This window comes from Petromyzon marinus, chromosome 17 (genome assembly GCF_048934315.1).
Source record: "Petromyzon marinus isolate PM22_M1 ecotype Great Lakes invasive population chromosome 17, UKy_Petmar_22M1.pri1.0, whole genome shotgun sequence".
Lineage (NCBI taxonomy): Eukaryota > Metazoa > Chordata > Hyperoartia > Petromyzontiformes > Petromyzontidae > Petromyzon > Petromyzon marinus.
In genome coordinates, this window is record NC_133683.1 from 9,366,750 (window position 1) to 9,382,605 (window position 15,856).

The 15,856-nt window shown below is 48.3% G+C and overlaps 1 protein-coding gene across 1 annotated transcript in view; it reads left to right on the forward strand.

Moving 5' to 3' along the window:
* Nucleotides 1-15,856, forward strand: part of TMEM62 (transmembrane protein 62) — a 39,662-nt gene that overhangs the window by 17,188 nt on the left and 6,618 nt on the right. The window contains exons 7-11 of the mRNA XM_076067594.1: nt 4,306-4,430; nt 13,304-13,426; nt 13,856-14,011; nt 14,748-14,916; nt 15,171-15,287. Coding sequence (XP_075923709.1) covers nt 4,306-4,430; nt 13,304-13,426; nt 13,856-14,011; nt 14,748-14,916; nt 15,171-15,287 — 690 coding nt within the window. The remainder of the gene's footprint in view (nt 1-4,305; nt 4,431-13,303; nt 13,427-13,855; nt 14,012-14,747; nt 14,917-15,170; nt 15,288-15,856) is intronic.

The following is a 15,856-nucleotide window of genomic DNA, read 5'->3' on the forward strand; positions in this document are numbered from 1 at the left end:
CCATCTCCAGCCCCGGTGTAGCCACAAGTTTCATGCTTAAGGGACGCAATAGCACTTGAGGCTATCTTCTCTTCAGTGGTGCCATCTTCATTCCTTTTAGAGGGGACACGGTTTTTTTAATGACGTGCAGCATGCTTGGATGCTTCAAGTTACACTCTTGACATGTCATTCTTTTCTTACACTCCTTGCTGAGGTGCCCTTGTATAAGACATCCAAAGCAAAGTCCTATTTTCGTCAGAAACTCACTTCTGTATTTCTGTGGCCTTTCTCTGATCTTAATGCAAGAATCCAGTGTGTCATTCTTCTCACAGAACAAGCAGGATTTATGGAAGGCAATAGCAGGCTTGTCTCGACTATTTTTCTGAGGTGAGTCTGGTGCTTTCCCCTCTTCAGAAGACATGACGCTTATTGCAAGACTGCTTCCTTTAAGGCCACTCTTCTGATGGGTCTTTATGTCTGCAGTCTTGTCTTTTCCCTTTCCTGCAATACCTCTGTTGGTGTCCTGCATGTCTCCAAACAGCAGATCCATTGTAACTTTGGATTGCTTGTCGACAAAGTCCACCAAGTCTGTAAACCTGGCTCTTCCTCCTCGTCTTTCTTGAATATTGAAGGCCTTCCCTATCCACTTCTCTGTCATCTTATACGGAAGCTTTGAGATGACCACTCGCATGTTCGTGGAATTATCCATTTCAACCATGTACTCAATATCTTCCATGGTGTTCCGACATCCAATCAAGAACAATGCATATGTGTGCAACGCTTTCCACCTTCACTTTTGATCTGAGGCCACTGCCAAGCTTTCTCCATATAGGCACTGGCTTCTTCAGCTCATCACCATAGTGCTTCTGAAGTAGCTTCCTGGCTTCCTGGTAGCCCTTGGTTGGACTTATATGTTCACAACTGTGCACGAGATTTTGTGGTTCTCCACTGGTGAATTGTTCCAGGTAATAAAACTTGTCTTGGCTACTCTCTGTCTTACTGTCAATGGTGTGCTCGAAAGCTCTAATGAAGGACTTGTAGACAAGTGGATCACCTTTGAACACAGGAATGTCTCTTTGAGGAAGGTGAGACAAATTGTGCTGTTTTACAAGCATCTCTGTAATCTCGTTCTGACGCTGCATCACTTGATACAGATCTATTTCATTCCTTTCAGGCATCTGGTGGTGTTGACTTGGGTCTGGTCTGTAGTATGCTGTACCTGTACCAGCCTCTCCACCTCTTGAAGGAGTTGATTTGGAGTCCTCGTATGCTTCTATAGCAATGAGCCGGCTGGGTTTTCTCAAATGCTCCGTCTCTATACTCTTTGTCCAGTCGTGAGGTTCTGTTGGATCTTGTCTTGGTCTTGAAATACTCATGCTTGCCATCCAAAGTGTCCACATATTCACCAAACACCTTTAGCTTAGCACTGGATACTGCAATAGCAGTCTCTGATTCCAACAGCTCTTTTTGAGCTTTCAACTTTGTCATCAGCTGTACTTCTTCAGGCTCGATTTCTTGTTTCTTCTTTAAATATGCTGCCTTGTCTAACAGAGCTGCGTGTTCTGCTTCTTCTAGTATACGTGCCGAAATTGTGGAGCTTTTAGAGGAAACTATTGAGTCATTTCCACTTACGGAGCGATGTTCACTTGTGTTTTTGCTCCGTGGAACTGATAGTAATGGTATGCTGTCTCCTAGATGAACTTCATCTTTCTTATCTTCACTTGTATCTTTAGATACGTCTGTGATCCACTTTTCCATGGGCGTTTCTGACTATATGACCATAGGCGCCCTGGCTAGGTGCCTGCACCGCCGCTCTCCCACCAACACCGCACTTTCCTGCTTGACGGGTTCTCACGCAGCTTCGCGTCTTTGTGCTGCCTTGTACTGTAGCTGACTTTGCCATGCCGTCCGCCATCTTGTTTCCTCAGTGCACAACATGTTTGCAAAGGCTTCAAAACTCTGAGTTATTCAATTAAATAACCTTTGCAGATCCGTTCCTAAAATATGCACTGTCTTGGCTTGGCAAAGTGAATACAGCTCAGTTGTTTATGTAGCTAGCAGGCTTCAGTAACTCATTAACGTTTGCTTGTCTTTCACTCTTGGTAACAATCTTCTCTCATACAAACTTAATGGTACCTTCTTCTTAGACACGAACTTGTTGCCTCTATGTTGATGAGACGTGAAGAGCGTTCTATCTTCTTTCTTGCACAGCTTTCTTCCACGTGACTAGAAGTCTTTTGACTTGAGTAGGTTTCTTCCACTTGTGTAGGAGTTTTTTTACTTGAGTAGTTTTTTTCCACTTGAGTAGGAGTCTTTTGACTTGTGTAGGCGCAGCTTTCTTGTACCAGAAAATAAGCTACGCCCTTAAGTTGTGGGAGCAATAAGTCTGACGCGTGTTTGAGGTGTCTTAAATCAAATTGTTTCTTTATTTCTTAATTGCACAAAAACGAGCTTATTCTAAAGTTATATCTTTGCCTGTTCACGTACTGTGTCACGTCGTCGCACGTACTGTGTCACTTCGTCGTACTGTATCACCCTGTCGTACGTACTGTATTACCCTGTCGCACGTACTGTGTCACCCGGTCGCACGGTCAAAAGACTGTATCCACTCGCTCCCCACAGGCTCTTCTCATAGCCCCCCATTTATATTGTAAAAACCGGAATTGACGTAATGGGTTCAACCAACGGAGTGTCTAACCCCAGGGGGTTTCTACACAGTTGGGATATTCCAAATCAAATATAACCAGTACGTCAACAAATGTATGACGGATGTACATCAAATCTATATACAGAAATAATACACTCACTTTCTGTCTTATGGCTCTTACAGTCGGATCTTGCAGTGCCTATCACGACATGTGCCGAAGAATTTTGTACACGCCGCAGAGAAACGCCGCTCAGCCTGGTTCTGGATCCGATGAGCAGATTGTTCGACGTGCTTCGTAGGACTGCGGTGGTTGACTGTGGTCAGTGGAGTGAGCAGGGTGGAGGCGTTATGGCGAGAGACCTTGAAAAAAGCATTCTGGCACTGCGTAGCAATTTTGTACCACATTCTAGATTTGATGAAGGAGCCAGTGAAACATTTTTTTTTGCGAAGCCATGGAAGTTTGTGTGGTCACGCCTAATGCCCAGGATATCACGAAATCCATTGCTTTGGGGGGTCGCTGAAGTTTGTTGGGTTTTTATCTGATAATTTTTTATACGCAGGCTTTCGCGACCAATATCAATCATCATAAATGTTGCTTTTTGGGTTAGATTGCGTAAATATAAATGTGCCGTTTTTTTCTGAAATCCGAGCAAGGATGGCATTTCTAGAATCGACGAGAGTGCCGACAATGCTGCAAGCCAAGAGTGTTTGCTTTGGCCACAGTCAACATTGGCGCGAACGTGCCATATGGCCCTGAGACGGGGACTTCCGCTCCTTTGTTGTGTTGAGGACGTGGCCCGTCCTGTGAAATTGTAAAGTCCACGGTGATACCGAGCATCTTCAAATGATTCAAGAGGCTGGTGGTGATGCCAGCGACGCGTAGATGTCGAGGGAGCGACGGCGATGTTGGCTTGGGCAGATCGCCGTTCATTTGCAGATTTTGTGTCAGCTTTCCTGTCGGTGCAGTTCACGGAGCCTTGGAGCAGCATTGCGGCAAATATCTGGCGGCGGTGCCATAATTGATGTTAGAGGAAGCCAAGCTAGTGACTTAGATGTTAAAGCTCCCGTGATAGACGGCATGGCGATGTTCGGTTGGGACATCGATGAGAGGCGACAGTGGGTGTCTTTTTTTGCTCAAATTAGAGCGCACACTTCTCTGCGGTCATCTACACCAGGACAGTGGCCCCGATATTCGAAGCGCTGAGATGTCTCAGGACGCCGTCTGTGGCGCATCGCTCGTGCCTACGTCAAATAGCATCAGGGAGCACAGACCTCAGGGGAAGCCTACTCTTCAGGGTGCGAGGCACACTGCTGTGTTCGTCCAGGTCAGCCCCAGGTCAACTCGCATCCTGCGGTCGCCACAGCATTGGACGCATGACAGGAGGTTGCTTCAACATGAGGCCTTACTTCCAAGCCACGTCGTAAGCCGTAGACAAATCTATGAACGTGGCACCAGTCTTGACTTTTCTTTCGAATCCGGCTTCAATGTTCGTCGTAAAGGCCAGAACTTGATTGCTTGCTTTCACACACTCGTGCAAATTACACTATCTTTATCGTTGTTTTTAAAGGAGTCTCTTTGCTTCGTTGTGAAATGAATGGGTGGCTGCACCTCACGTATCCTCTGATTTATTTGTGTTTTTTCTCGTCTCTCCTGTAAATGCTTGCCTGAACATCTTCAGGCCAAGATGGAGGAGCTATCTCGACTGGAGGAGGAGAGCCAAAGCAGCAACCACACCTTTTGGTTTGGGCACTACACCACCTCCACCATCGTGTCCCCACACCCGGGCATCCGCCAGCTCATGAGGTGGCGTCTCCAACTGCACGCTCACATTTTCTCTATGTTTATGTAATCTTTTTAAACCTTAATATTCTGAAACCTGACAGAGATAAAATATCTATTGGACCTTTTTGCCAGTTTCCAAAATTATGAAAAATAAGAATAGATATAACTGCTCGACCAGAGCTATAAGTGTTCTGATACTTGCATTGTCTGTTCGCCTTTAGGCGTTCTCTGGTCTAATACTCGTGAGAAAAGGCTATAAAGAAGGCTGTCTCTGGTGTAGGCCAATCAGTTTCAAAGACAATGCATATATTATCAGAGTATGTTTGCATGTTTGCCACAAGTATGTGTGGTGTTTGAACATCTTAACATCTGTTTTATTACTACTCTTTGGGTCTTTCGGTAAAGTCACGTAGATATAAAAATAATAATTAAAAATCACAACATTTCGATCGCAACTCTAGCAATCGTCTTCAGGTGAAAAAATACAGCAGGCGGACTGCTGAGGCAGGAAGAAATATAGCGAGGGAGCTACTGCAGCCAAAGGTTATATAGGTTTGAGATGGGTACAACCAAAGGGTATGTGGGCGGGGCTAGAGATGGAATTTGCAAGTAAATGTAAGATCGCAGAGCTAGGTATACCCCGGCTATTGTGTTGCTAGAGATTAGCATGTCAATCTGTTAATGTAACCCCACGGCTATGGTGCTGAAGAAGCCATTGTATCGCTCATGATTAGAGATTAGCATGTCAATGTGAGACAGCTCCCGCTGCAGCTTCTGTGTTAATGAGAGACATTCAGCCTATTAAACAACGAGTGCCACCGCCGCATTGAGGAAAAGGGAGCAGCAGCTATGTTAGTGAGACATTTAGCCTGTTAATGTAAAGACATTTAACAAGGTAATGTAACTCAGAGAGTCGTAAATAACTGCTAACATAGGCAGGTAGGATGGAAGCATCACAGCCAGTTATGACTTTACCTGGTTAATAACGTGCTTCCAATGATGCTCAGTTTGTACCCATCTCGGTTGAAATTGTGCCTGTGTTTATATATCTGGATGGCTTCATGAACAAATCTTTGGTTGACAGCCAGTGGGTTTGCATAGTACCTTCATCTTGGAGAAATCAATTTCATGTGTGCCCACAGCGTTAAACAATGATCAGCCACGGCAGAGGTGTTGGTCCTACCGTGTTTCAGATCCGCCTTGTGTTCGCAAACCCGGTCTGAGACATGTCGCTGAGTTTCCCTAATGTAACTACTGCCACAGGCACAGCTTAGTTTGGAGACACCGGGGTATTGCATGTCAGGGATCACATCCTTCACAGATGGGATCAGATCACGAATTTTATGTACCGTGTTGAATTGGACCTGGATCTTGTGTTTGCTCATGATTTTGGGATTATTTGTGGTGACCTCTGCTATGTATGGCAAGGTGATGGTTTTGATTGGGTCCTCAGGTGGTTCTCTCCCAACGGTTGGAGTGACAGCTTTATGGATTGTGCAATCCGAATATCCATTCATCTTGCGGGCTTGGTGTACGTGCTCCAGTTCACTGTCTAGGTGGTGATGGTCGGAAATGCAATGAGAGCCCTATGGTGTAGACTTTTGATGAGGGAATTCTTCTGGGCTGGATGGTGGTGGGAGTCAGGCTTTAGATAGGCATCCATATGGGTGGCTTTCCTGTAGACAGTGTCCCAATGAACCATCTGGTCTCTTTCCAATTAAAACATCCAAGAATGGTAACTTACCATCCTTTTCCACTTCCATAGTGAATTTGATGGCAGGGTGTATGGAATTAATGTGGTTGAAGAATTCGTTCAGAGCTGGCAGGCCATGTGGCCAGATGACAAAAGTGTCATCTACGTATCTCTTCCACAAGGAAGGACGTAGGATGGATGTCTGGATGGCATCTGTCTCAAATTTTTCCATGAAAACATTGGCTACCAATGGAGATAAGGGAGAACCCATTGGGGTACCTTCAACTTGTTTGTAGAATGTATCATTCCAGGTGAAGTAATTGTTGGTGAGGCAGTGTCTCACCAGGGCCGGTACATCGGCATTCAGTCCTTGTTGGACCAAATCTTCAATGATTGCAATGGTGTCAGGCACAGGGACTTTGGTAAACAAAGAAACTACATTGAAGCTGACAAGCAAATCACCTGGAGATAGTGAGATGTCTTTAATTAGAGATACCAAGTGAGCTGAATTAAGTACAGCTGAGGTGGTCTTGCAAGTGAATGGCAGCAAGGTCTCAGACAGAAATTAAGTCAGTTTGTAGGTGGGTGAGTCAATGGTGGAGACGATAGGACGGAGTGGTGTACTATCTTTATGGATTTTTGGTAAGTCATAAAATCTCGGTGGTCTAGCAGCAGATGGTTTTAAGGAAAACCGCTTGGTTGGTTCGATTAAAGATGTCGAATCAGTGATGATATTGTTAGTTTTCGTAACCAGGCGGTTGATAGGATCTCTCTTGATTTTGGTATAGCTGCCATCATTAAGTAGGTCCTGAATTTTGTTACTGTATGTGGTTTTATCCATGATGACAGTGGCATTGCCCTTGTCAGCTGAGAGGATGACTATGTCATCTCTCTTTTTCAGTCGAACAAGCTCAACGCGCTCATCCTTGCTGATGTTGCTAATGGGTTTCTTAGCGTTTTTTAGTATTGCAGCGATTTCCGATCTCGCCACATCTGCAGGAATGTGTCCCAAACCTTTAAGGGCTACGTCGACCTGGGCAATGATATCATCAACTGTTTTATTACTGTATATAAAATATGTACACATTCCGAGAGGCGGGGAATAAAAGGGAAAGGAGAACGCATGGAAAGAGGGGAATTAACAACAACACAACAACAACAAATGTACATGATACTGGCTAACCTGCTTACCCCATAGCACAGCCCACCCATTGAAAATGTGATGCACGCACAGTACATTAAAAGGCAGGTTCAGCCAATGACCTTGACATGTGAGTGTGACAGTTGAATGACGGTGGTGTGTGCGAGTCATGTAAAACGGCCAGTCTTAGAACGAGTTCGGAGCCCCAGGCGAGGCGGGCCTGAGCTCCCTGGGTGGCTCGGGGAGGACTTGCATATGGGCCGGCAGAGAATAGCTGGTCAACGGTGGCTCCGCACCACGAAGAGTGTCCGGGGCAGAGGCATCCGGCGACGTCGAGGGCCTCACGCACTCCGGTCCTGTGGGCGGGACCGCAGAACCACCCTGAGGAACCACCTCAGCGGGCGCGCACCCCAGCTCGCCCGGCACACCCGACACTCGGCCCTCGTGGGTAGGAGATGAGGGGATGTGACAGGGAGCAACAAAGGCTTAAGGCAGGACGGATGCACGAACCAATTACGGCGACCGAAGCGGATTTTAACACATTGTGGCCGGTTCGCCTGAATCACCTCAACTGGCCCACGCCAGAGATTGTACAGCTTGGGGGATGTACCCACGGGCACCTGAGGGCAGTGCAGCCATGCCCTGTCCCCCCGAAATGGTGACTTTCGGCTTCCTTGGCGCCATGTTCAGCTGGACGTCAATGGGGAGGCTCTGTTCCCTACCATACATTAAAAAGAATGGTGAGTAACCGGTGGAAGCATGAGGGGCCATGCGATAGGCCGCAAGCACCCCTGGAACGTGCAGGTCCCAGTCGCCCTGGGACTCCCCGACCTGCTGACTCAGCATGGAAATCAGAGTCATGTTGAGTCGCTCTACCATCCCGTCCGTCTGGGGATGGTAGGGTGACATGCGAACCTTCTTCGTGCCCAAAAGGTCGCACACCTCTCGCAACAGTTTGGACGAGAAATTTTTCCCTTGGTCGGTAAGGAGGCGTTCTGGGGCCCCCTTATCCAGTACGTATCCGTGGAGGAATGCGCCGGCGATGGCCGCAGCCGATTGGTTGGGGAGTGGCCAAGCTACCGGCCAGCGGGAGAAATACTCCATGCCCACTAGCAGATATTTATTCCCTTGGGCCGTGACGGGAAAGGGCCTGAGGACATTGAGCGCGACAAGCTCGTTAATGCGCGACACTTGAATAGATTGCAAGGGCGGACAGCACTTAGTAGCTGGCGGTTTTCGGCGAGCACATTGCACAAAGCCTTTAAGTATATTCTTCATATCCCCAGCCATTCCGGGCCAAAAAGAATCGAGTTGAAGGGTAGCCAGGGTCTTCTGTACACCGAGATGCATAAGTCGCTCATGTACAGCCACTATCAATCTACCCCTGAGGGCTGTAGGCACCACAAGACTGTAGCGACGCAAGCCGCCGTCCCAAAACATTAAAAGGCCGTCCTTTAGAATGACAAGGGCCACCCTACGCCGGCCCGACACGTTCCCCTCATCACCGACGCGACGCCGCAGCTTCAAGAGGCAGGTGTCCTCCACCTGGAGGCACCCCCATTCATCGTGGCTCAAACCGAGGGTGGCATCGTGCGCAACGAGATCCCCAGGGCCATCACGGGTGGAAGCTCCCGCCGCCGCTACAACCACAGGGGGTACCGCTGCGGTGGCCAATTTGCAGCGGCCCGAACCAGAGAGGCATGCACAGTCCCCAAGCGGAAGGAGCTGTGAAAGCGCGTTTGCATTAGTCTGCCGCACACCCTTACGATAGGAAACCCGAAAGGAGTAATCTTGCAGAATTTCCAGCCAGCAGGAGAGCTGGCTGGACGGTTGCTCGACGCGTAAAGCGTATTGGAGAGCAGCGTGTATGGAACGCACCTCGAACCCCACTTCTGACACCAAATGTAATGGGTTCGATTGAGGCGCACACTCAACTTGGAGATAACACTATTTATTAACGCATAACAACCAACTGGAACATTATACACTGGGTGGTGACTACCGTTCCTAATCTCACTAACACTCGGAATACTACACAGCGTGACCAGGGCAGGTAATGGGCTGCCTGGTCACGGATGAAGGTCGGAGACTCCCAAGACTGTTGATGGCATCTTCATCCTGGAGTTGAACAGCCCCGCTCTCTATTCACGCCCCACTTATAACCGCTGCGGTGTGGCCGGCTCCGCCACAGGCCACGCCCCCCTTCTCGATCCTTCGAGAAGGTCCGGGACCCCAACCACGTGACCCTCAAGCTCCCCCCCTGGGGTCCCTAGCCTCCCTTTATTGGGTCACGTGTCCTGTTGGGTTCACGCAGAGTGTCACGGCCTGACACGACCCCCGTGACACCCGCCTACAGCACCCATACTGAGCCAACACAGTAGTGATGTCATATGTCCCCCCGCTCGTAGAGTCCCCCGACACAGTAGTGACGTCGTATGTCACTACACGAGTAATCTATTCCTACAGAAAAAATAGTCCTGTATCTAAGCTGGACCCAAAGAGTAACCAACGTAGAAGTAAGAAGAAGGTTGCACGTAGAAGAAGACTGATGATGCAGGCAGTGGTGAGAAGGAAACTGGACACATAGGTAGGGTGGACAACAAGTGGACAAAAGTGTATTGTTGTTCGGAAAAATTGAAAGAAACGGAAACAGAGGAAGACCTCACAGAGCATGGCTTAATGACGACATAAGGAGAGATTGGTCCAAGACAGATATGGCACTACTTGAGCATACTGACATGAGACAGAGGAAAGTGGAAACAAATGATGACATGTGCAGTGGACACCTACGGGCTATCTGCCAATGGATTGTGATGATGATTTTGAATCTTGGGATGTAAGGTTTATTGCCATTCTTCTCATAAGATTATTGATCTAATCTAATCTGACCAATCTCTCAGTTCTCCCAGACCAGGGGTCGGCAACCAAAATAACAAGAAGGGCCATTTTTGTTCGAATTCGGAAAAAAAACTCAATATTTCAACAGCCGCAATGCGTGTGATGAATACGAGACGGTGATGGTCATTAATAAATTACGGCACGAAGAAGTCCTTAAAGAGCCGCACGCGGCTCCGGAGCCGCATGCTGCCGATCCTCTGTCCTCGACCCTTATGATGCTTTGGGATCCTGGGATGAAATGCGGCTTACAAATGTTAATTATTCTTATTTTAAAACCACAGGGCCGGTGGTTCCCGGCCTGTGGGGCTACGCGTGACATCACTGGGCGGGTTCGTTCGTTCGTTTCTAAATCCGCCTGTCCTGGTGAGGGTCAAGGCGGCAGCATGTTGAGTAGGGTGGTTTAGACCTCCCTCTCCCTGGCGACGGACTCTCGCTGTCCCTGGGTAATTCCCAGGCGTTCCTAGGCCAGCCAAGCGCCAGCTTGTCCTGGGCTGGCCCCGGGGTCTTCACCCAGTGTGACGTGCCCAGGAGAGTTCCAGAGGAAGTTACCAGGTGCCCAAACCACATCAACCGGGGAGGGGGGGGATGCGCGTGACAAACCACGTCACGGCGGTGGTCACGTTGAATTATAAAGCAGCAGCGCTTGCTCTGCGTGTGCATGCACGAGCAATTCTACAGCCGTATACTTATCTTCTGGAGATCTGTGAAAAGAGCTTTATAGCTCATTGGATTTCTCCAGTATAAATAAATATTCTGATTCTGATCTGTTGCATGGAATTCAGTGAACCCGAGCCCTAGTCCTCCTGGGTTATCCGCGTGCTCTTCTAGGGCATGTTTTTCTCTCATTTATACAGATTTGTTTAACTTTTGATACACGCTTTCTATTAACTCACTCTGTTGTTGTATCCTCGTCTTGTAACAAATTTTTAACCCACTTCCCAATGTGGTATCGACTGCAAACTTGGTATACTTATGTCATACTGATGACAATACTATATTCTATCATTAAAAATAAAAAATATATATTTTTAAACATTATTTTTCATATATTATGTTTCGGCTTGGGTCTATTTGCCCACGCTCAACTAACGTTGGCTGTAAATCACCATGGTCCCATAAGTTATGGCAAGCTTCGGGGCCACTTCCTGGAGTCGTGGCGTTTTTCCATGACTGAACGGTATATTTCATTAAAGCGTGTTTTAAAAAAAGTTTTTAAAAATATTTCTTATTTTACAAATATGAATACGCAAAAATGATGATAAATGTATTACTTCAAGCCCGGCAGAAAATCTCTTCAGTTTTTTTTTTCCACGGTTTTACTTAACTTGACTCATGTTTGTCGTGGTCAAATCATGTAATCGAAAGTTAGTCTACTTCCTGTTGTCCAATCAATTCCAAATTTTGCACACGTACTCAGATCTGGTGACTATGCATGCCTGTGTAGAGGTGTTACGGGAGGGAGACACGCGGTTGTAGGACGGTGGCCACAAACACGTCCGCTACGGCCACCACCCTGGGGGGCTGTGGGGGATGCTGTGATCCCTCCTAGCCCCACCCCTCAGAGAGGGACTGTATAAAAGGTGGGACCCGGAGAGCTGAGGGGCAGTTCGACTCAAGCAAGATGAAGAGCCAGTGAAGAAAGAAGATCGACTAGCTAGACCCCGGAACTCCTTTGGCCCGCTGTTCTTTTGAGGGCCGGGCAAAGCAAGCCAGGGTGCGACACCAGAGCCACGAGCCCCGATGTCCTTTTGAGGGCCGGACTCGTGGGGCTGGTGATCGGGACCTGCACCGAAGCTAGGCCAGGTCAGATAGCCTCCTGAGAGAGGACCAGGATAAAGGGAACCAGGGAGCTAGCATGGGCTAAAGCTCGGGGAACTTTCCCTCTATAGAGTATGGGTGAAGAGGCCATTACCTCTTCAAGTATCAGATTCGCCACTGTAATTTAAGTGTTTGTAATAAATACGTGTTGCCTCCAAAGAACAGTCTCCGACGTCAATAAGGCCACTACACCTGTATCAAAATCGGCATCAATTAATAAATTAATTGGCTCCTTTAAAGCAATTCACATTTTGTATGGACGCCTTATTATTTATATCTATTTTGTGTAGGTCAAAAACGCCGCGGTCCCTAAACTCTCGAATCGCCTCGCCCAAGAAGCAGGCGCCGTGTGAACTGGTTACGGGCACCCTCACTCCACACAAACAAAAGTTGTATATTGAAGATTCATTTATAAAAGAACTAATTTATTAAAGTAAGCGTTGATGTGGGAGCAGGCGCTGTATCACTGACGTACTTCTCGACCGCAAGTTAAACGAAGTTGCGAATAAAACCGTTGTTTTTAAAAAAACACTTTTTTTAAGGAGTTTATTAAGAGTTAAACTGCCTCAGCCTCTCCACTCCGCTTTGTGGAGATGGGAAGTGACCCGGCTTTATCTGCACAGTGGTGATTTCTTGAAGTGTTATTGAAGCGTACATATTAAATTGTCAACATTTAGCTAAGTTTTATTAAGTGGTAAATTAAATGTGTTCAGTATTAATTATACAGCAGTAATTAAAATACAGTGCATATTCTATTAAGTAATTGAATAATAACTGCTCATATACCAAGGACAGCCACACCAAGTCCGATGAATCTTGTGAATAGGGTCCTGCTACATCAGAACGTTTGACCAACACATTGTAACATTTTAGCAATGGGAGGAAACCAGAAAACCAGAAGGAATCCCATGCTGAATAGAGGGAGGAGATAAACTCCACTGAGGTGTCCGAATCAGGAGTTGAACCCAGGTGCCTCTTACTGTCAGGCACAAGTATGACCACTGTGCGACCATGTTGTCACACGAATATAAAAATTTATGCCGGTAGGAGTACACGGACATTTGATAGGTCTGGTAGGAGGTACACGGCAAGCAACATGTTGGGAATCAATGCCATAGACCATTCCGTGCCCCTTTAGTGTCTCCATAATTACGCCACGGTGCCGAGATGTTAACTACTTCACCTGGTATAAAGGAGAAAACTAGATTCGAAGTTTTCGTGACTGCAGGAATTACTCTTTGGTTCTTTTGGTAAAGTCACTTCTCTCATGGATTTGCTCGTCACCTCTAGAATCGCTCCTTCGATTCTGTACGGGGCCCGTGTCTTCCTCTGTTGCGCATGCAGCCGAGCCTCTGCGTACCTGTGCGGGCACCTGCACACACTGGGAGGACTGGCACCCGTGATGCACACGCGGCACAGCACCGGCATGCTGGAGCTGGAGCTGGGAGACTGGATGCACAACCGCAGGTACCAGCACCGCTCAGTAAAATGCGGGTCACCCCACTTCCCTTTCTGGTTTTCCCACTTTGGAATTCCCTCCTCCCAGCATCATCTCGTTTTCCTCAAGTTCTTACGTACACCTTAATCAATTCAAGAAACGTGTCAGCTTATCTATTACAACTTTGATGTTTTGGGCCTTTGGACCTGTGCTCAGCAACTATGTTTCAAAATAAATTCATTCAGATCTATACAGCCAGTTGTAGAAACGTAGATGCTCGTAGCTTCTCTGCATTGAGGTCCCGAGCAGGACACCTCCAATTAGCGCCACGGTTGGCTATGTATGGTGCAAAATAAGTTTAAGCAGGACTTAAACTTATCACTCACACTTGAACCCCCGGAGCAAAGATGCGACTGGCAGATTGTGGTGGAACCCCCCCCCCCTCCCCCTACTCACAGGTACCGCGTCATGGCCATGGATCACGACCTGCTGAGCTTCGGGGACTTTGAGTTGGACCGCTGGCCAGCGGTGCTCATCACCAACCCCAAGGCGGCGCTGTACAGCCGGGCCACACGCGAGCCGCTTGGTCGTATGAAGAGATCCAGCCACGTCAGGTCGGCACCTGCCCTCCTCAATCGGGATCGGAATCGCCATGCTTATTTATCCTGGAGAAATCCAATGAGCCTACAAATCTCCCTTGTTTTTAAACAAATGTCCTGGAAGGGGGGGGGCAGGTTAGAAAGTTACATAAACAAACAATACAACAGAACGATAGCAGTGGAAAGTATAGGAACGACTAAGCGAATCACAAAAAATATATGAATATAATAATACTAAACTATTTTTATTTTATCAGAAGCGACCTGGCCACAAATAATAGCTCAACGAAGTGACTTATCATGTGAATATTTATTGCAGCCAAATACTCTAAATGCATGTTTCTAAATGACTCCTGAAATGGGACACCTACTCTTAATACGCCACGGTAGCGAGATGTTAATTACCTTACCTGGTTTACAGGAGGTTGTGGGTTATATCCAGACCCTGATGCCTGTATATTTAGAGTTTGCATGTTCTCCCTGTAGGGTTCTGATGTTCTCTCCCATGCTCGTGTCCCTGACCCGTGTCTGTCACCCATGTCCCTGACCCTGTCCCTGACCCTGTCCCTTCCCCTGACCCTGTCCCTTCCCCTGTCCCTGTCCCTGACCCGTGTCCCTGACCCGTGTCCCCCTGACCCTGTCCCGTGTCCTCCTGACCCTGTCCCTGATTCCTGTCCCTCACCCGTGTCCCTGACCTGTGTCCGTGACCCGTGTCCCTGACCTGTGTCCGTAATGCGTATTCGCCCCGCAGGGTGCTGGTGTTCTCTCCTGTGCGTGTGCTGCGCGTGTCCGTGAGTGTGGATGGCGCACCGCTGGGAAACGCGAGCCGGGCTGCGGGGGACGCCCCACTCTACGTCCTGCCCTGGGATCCACATCTGTACGCAAATGGAGCGTTGCACCGCATCGCCGTCTCCACCGTGGTGAGCGAGTGCACCGCATGATCCTCCGCCTTCCTCTTGCGACCCGGGCGCTGGCAGTCGTGCCGCACGTGGCTACCTGCAATCCAGCACTGCGGAGACGGCGAGGGTTGGTGGGTTTGCACGCAGGCTCGTTAAACTCTCTCTCGGCCCGTGAGCGTCGAGGTTCATATATTCATTTCCATCTGTATTCCATCTATAAGGACATCGCAATGCTGGCCGGCTGACTGCCGTTTGTGTTTGTGTGCGCCCCACAGGACGCGGCTGGCCGGGAGAGCCGTGCGGAGCATGACTTCTGGCTCTCGGAGGAAGACCCTGGGTTGAGCTTCTCCGTGTGGCCGTCTGCAATCCTCCTCATGGACCTGCACACCCTGGTGCCTCTCTTTCTCTCTCTGACCTGCACACCCTGGTCCCTCCCTCTCTCCCTCTCTCTCTCACTCTCTCTCTCTCTCACTCTCTCACTCAGACCTGCACACTCTGGTCTCTCTCCCTCTCTTGGTCTCTTCCACTGTTTTGCTTTTCAGCTCTGGCTTCCTCCATTTTTCCTCTCCTGCCGTGTCTCTCATCTCCTTTATTTCGTTTCCATTTTATCACCTCTCTGCCTCTACACTCTCAAAGTCACGAATGTGGCCAGGCCATATTTCGGGTGGCAATGGCTAGTCTCGTGAGGTTGTATCCATGGATAACGCAAGTAACTGGGCCTGCTGGTCATTTTAGAGATGTGAACTTATGGCAGCGTGAGGACGTCGATGGGACGCATCTTGAAAATGTTCACGAGCTACTTGCACGCTATCTGGCAAAGTCCCTCCATGTTTAGTCGGAGGATCCCTCATTTCAGGACCGATCCGGCGTGTTTGTCCAGCGCTCGAGAAGCAGGGGGCCATTACGGTGGCTCGAGTTGTTGCTTTGGAGACTGGGAGATCGATTATCGATGTTCGGTTTG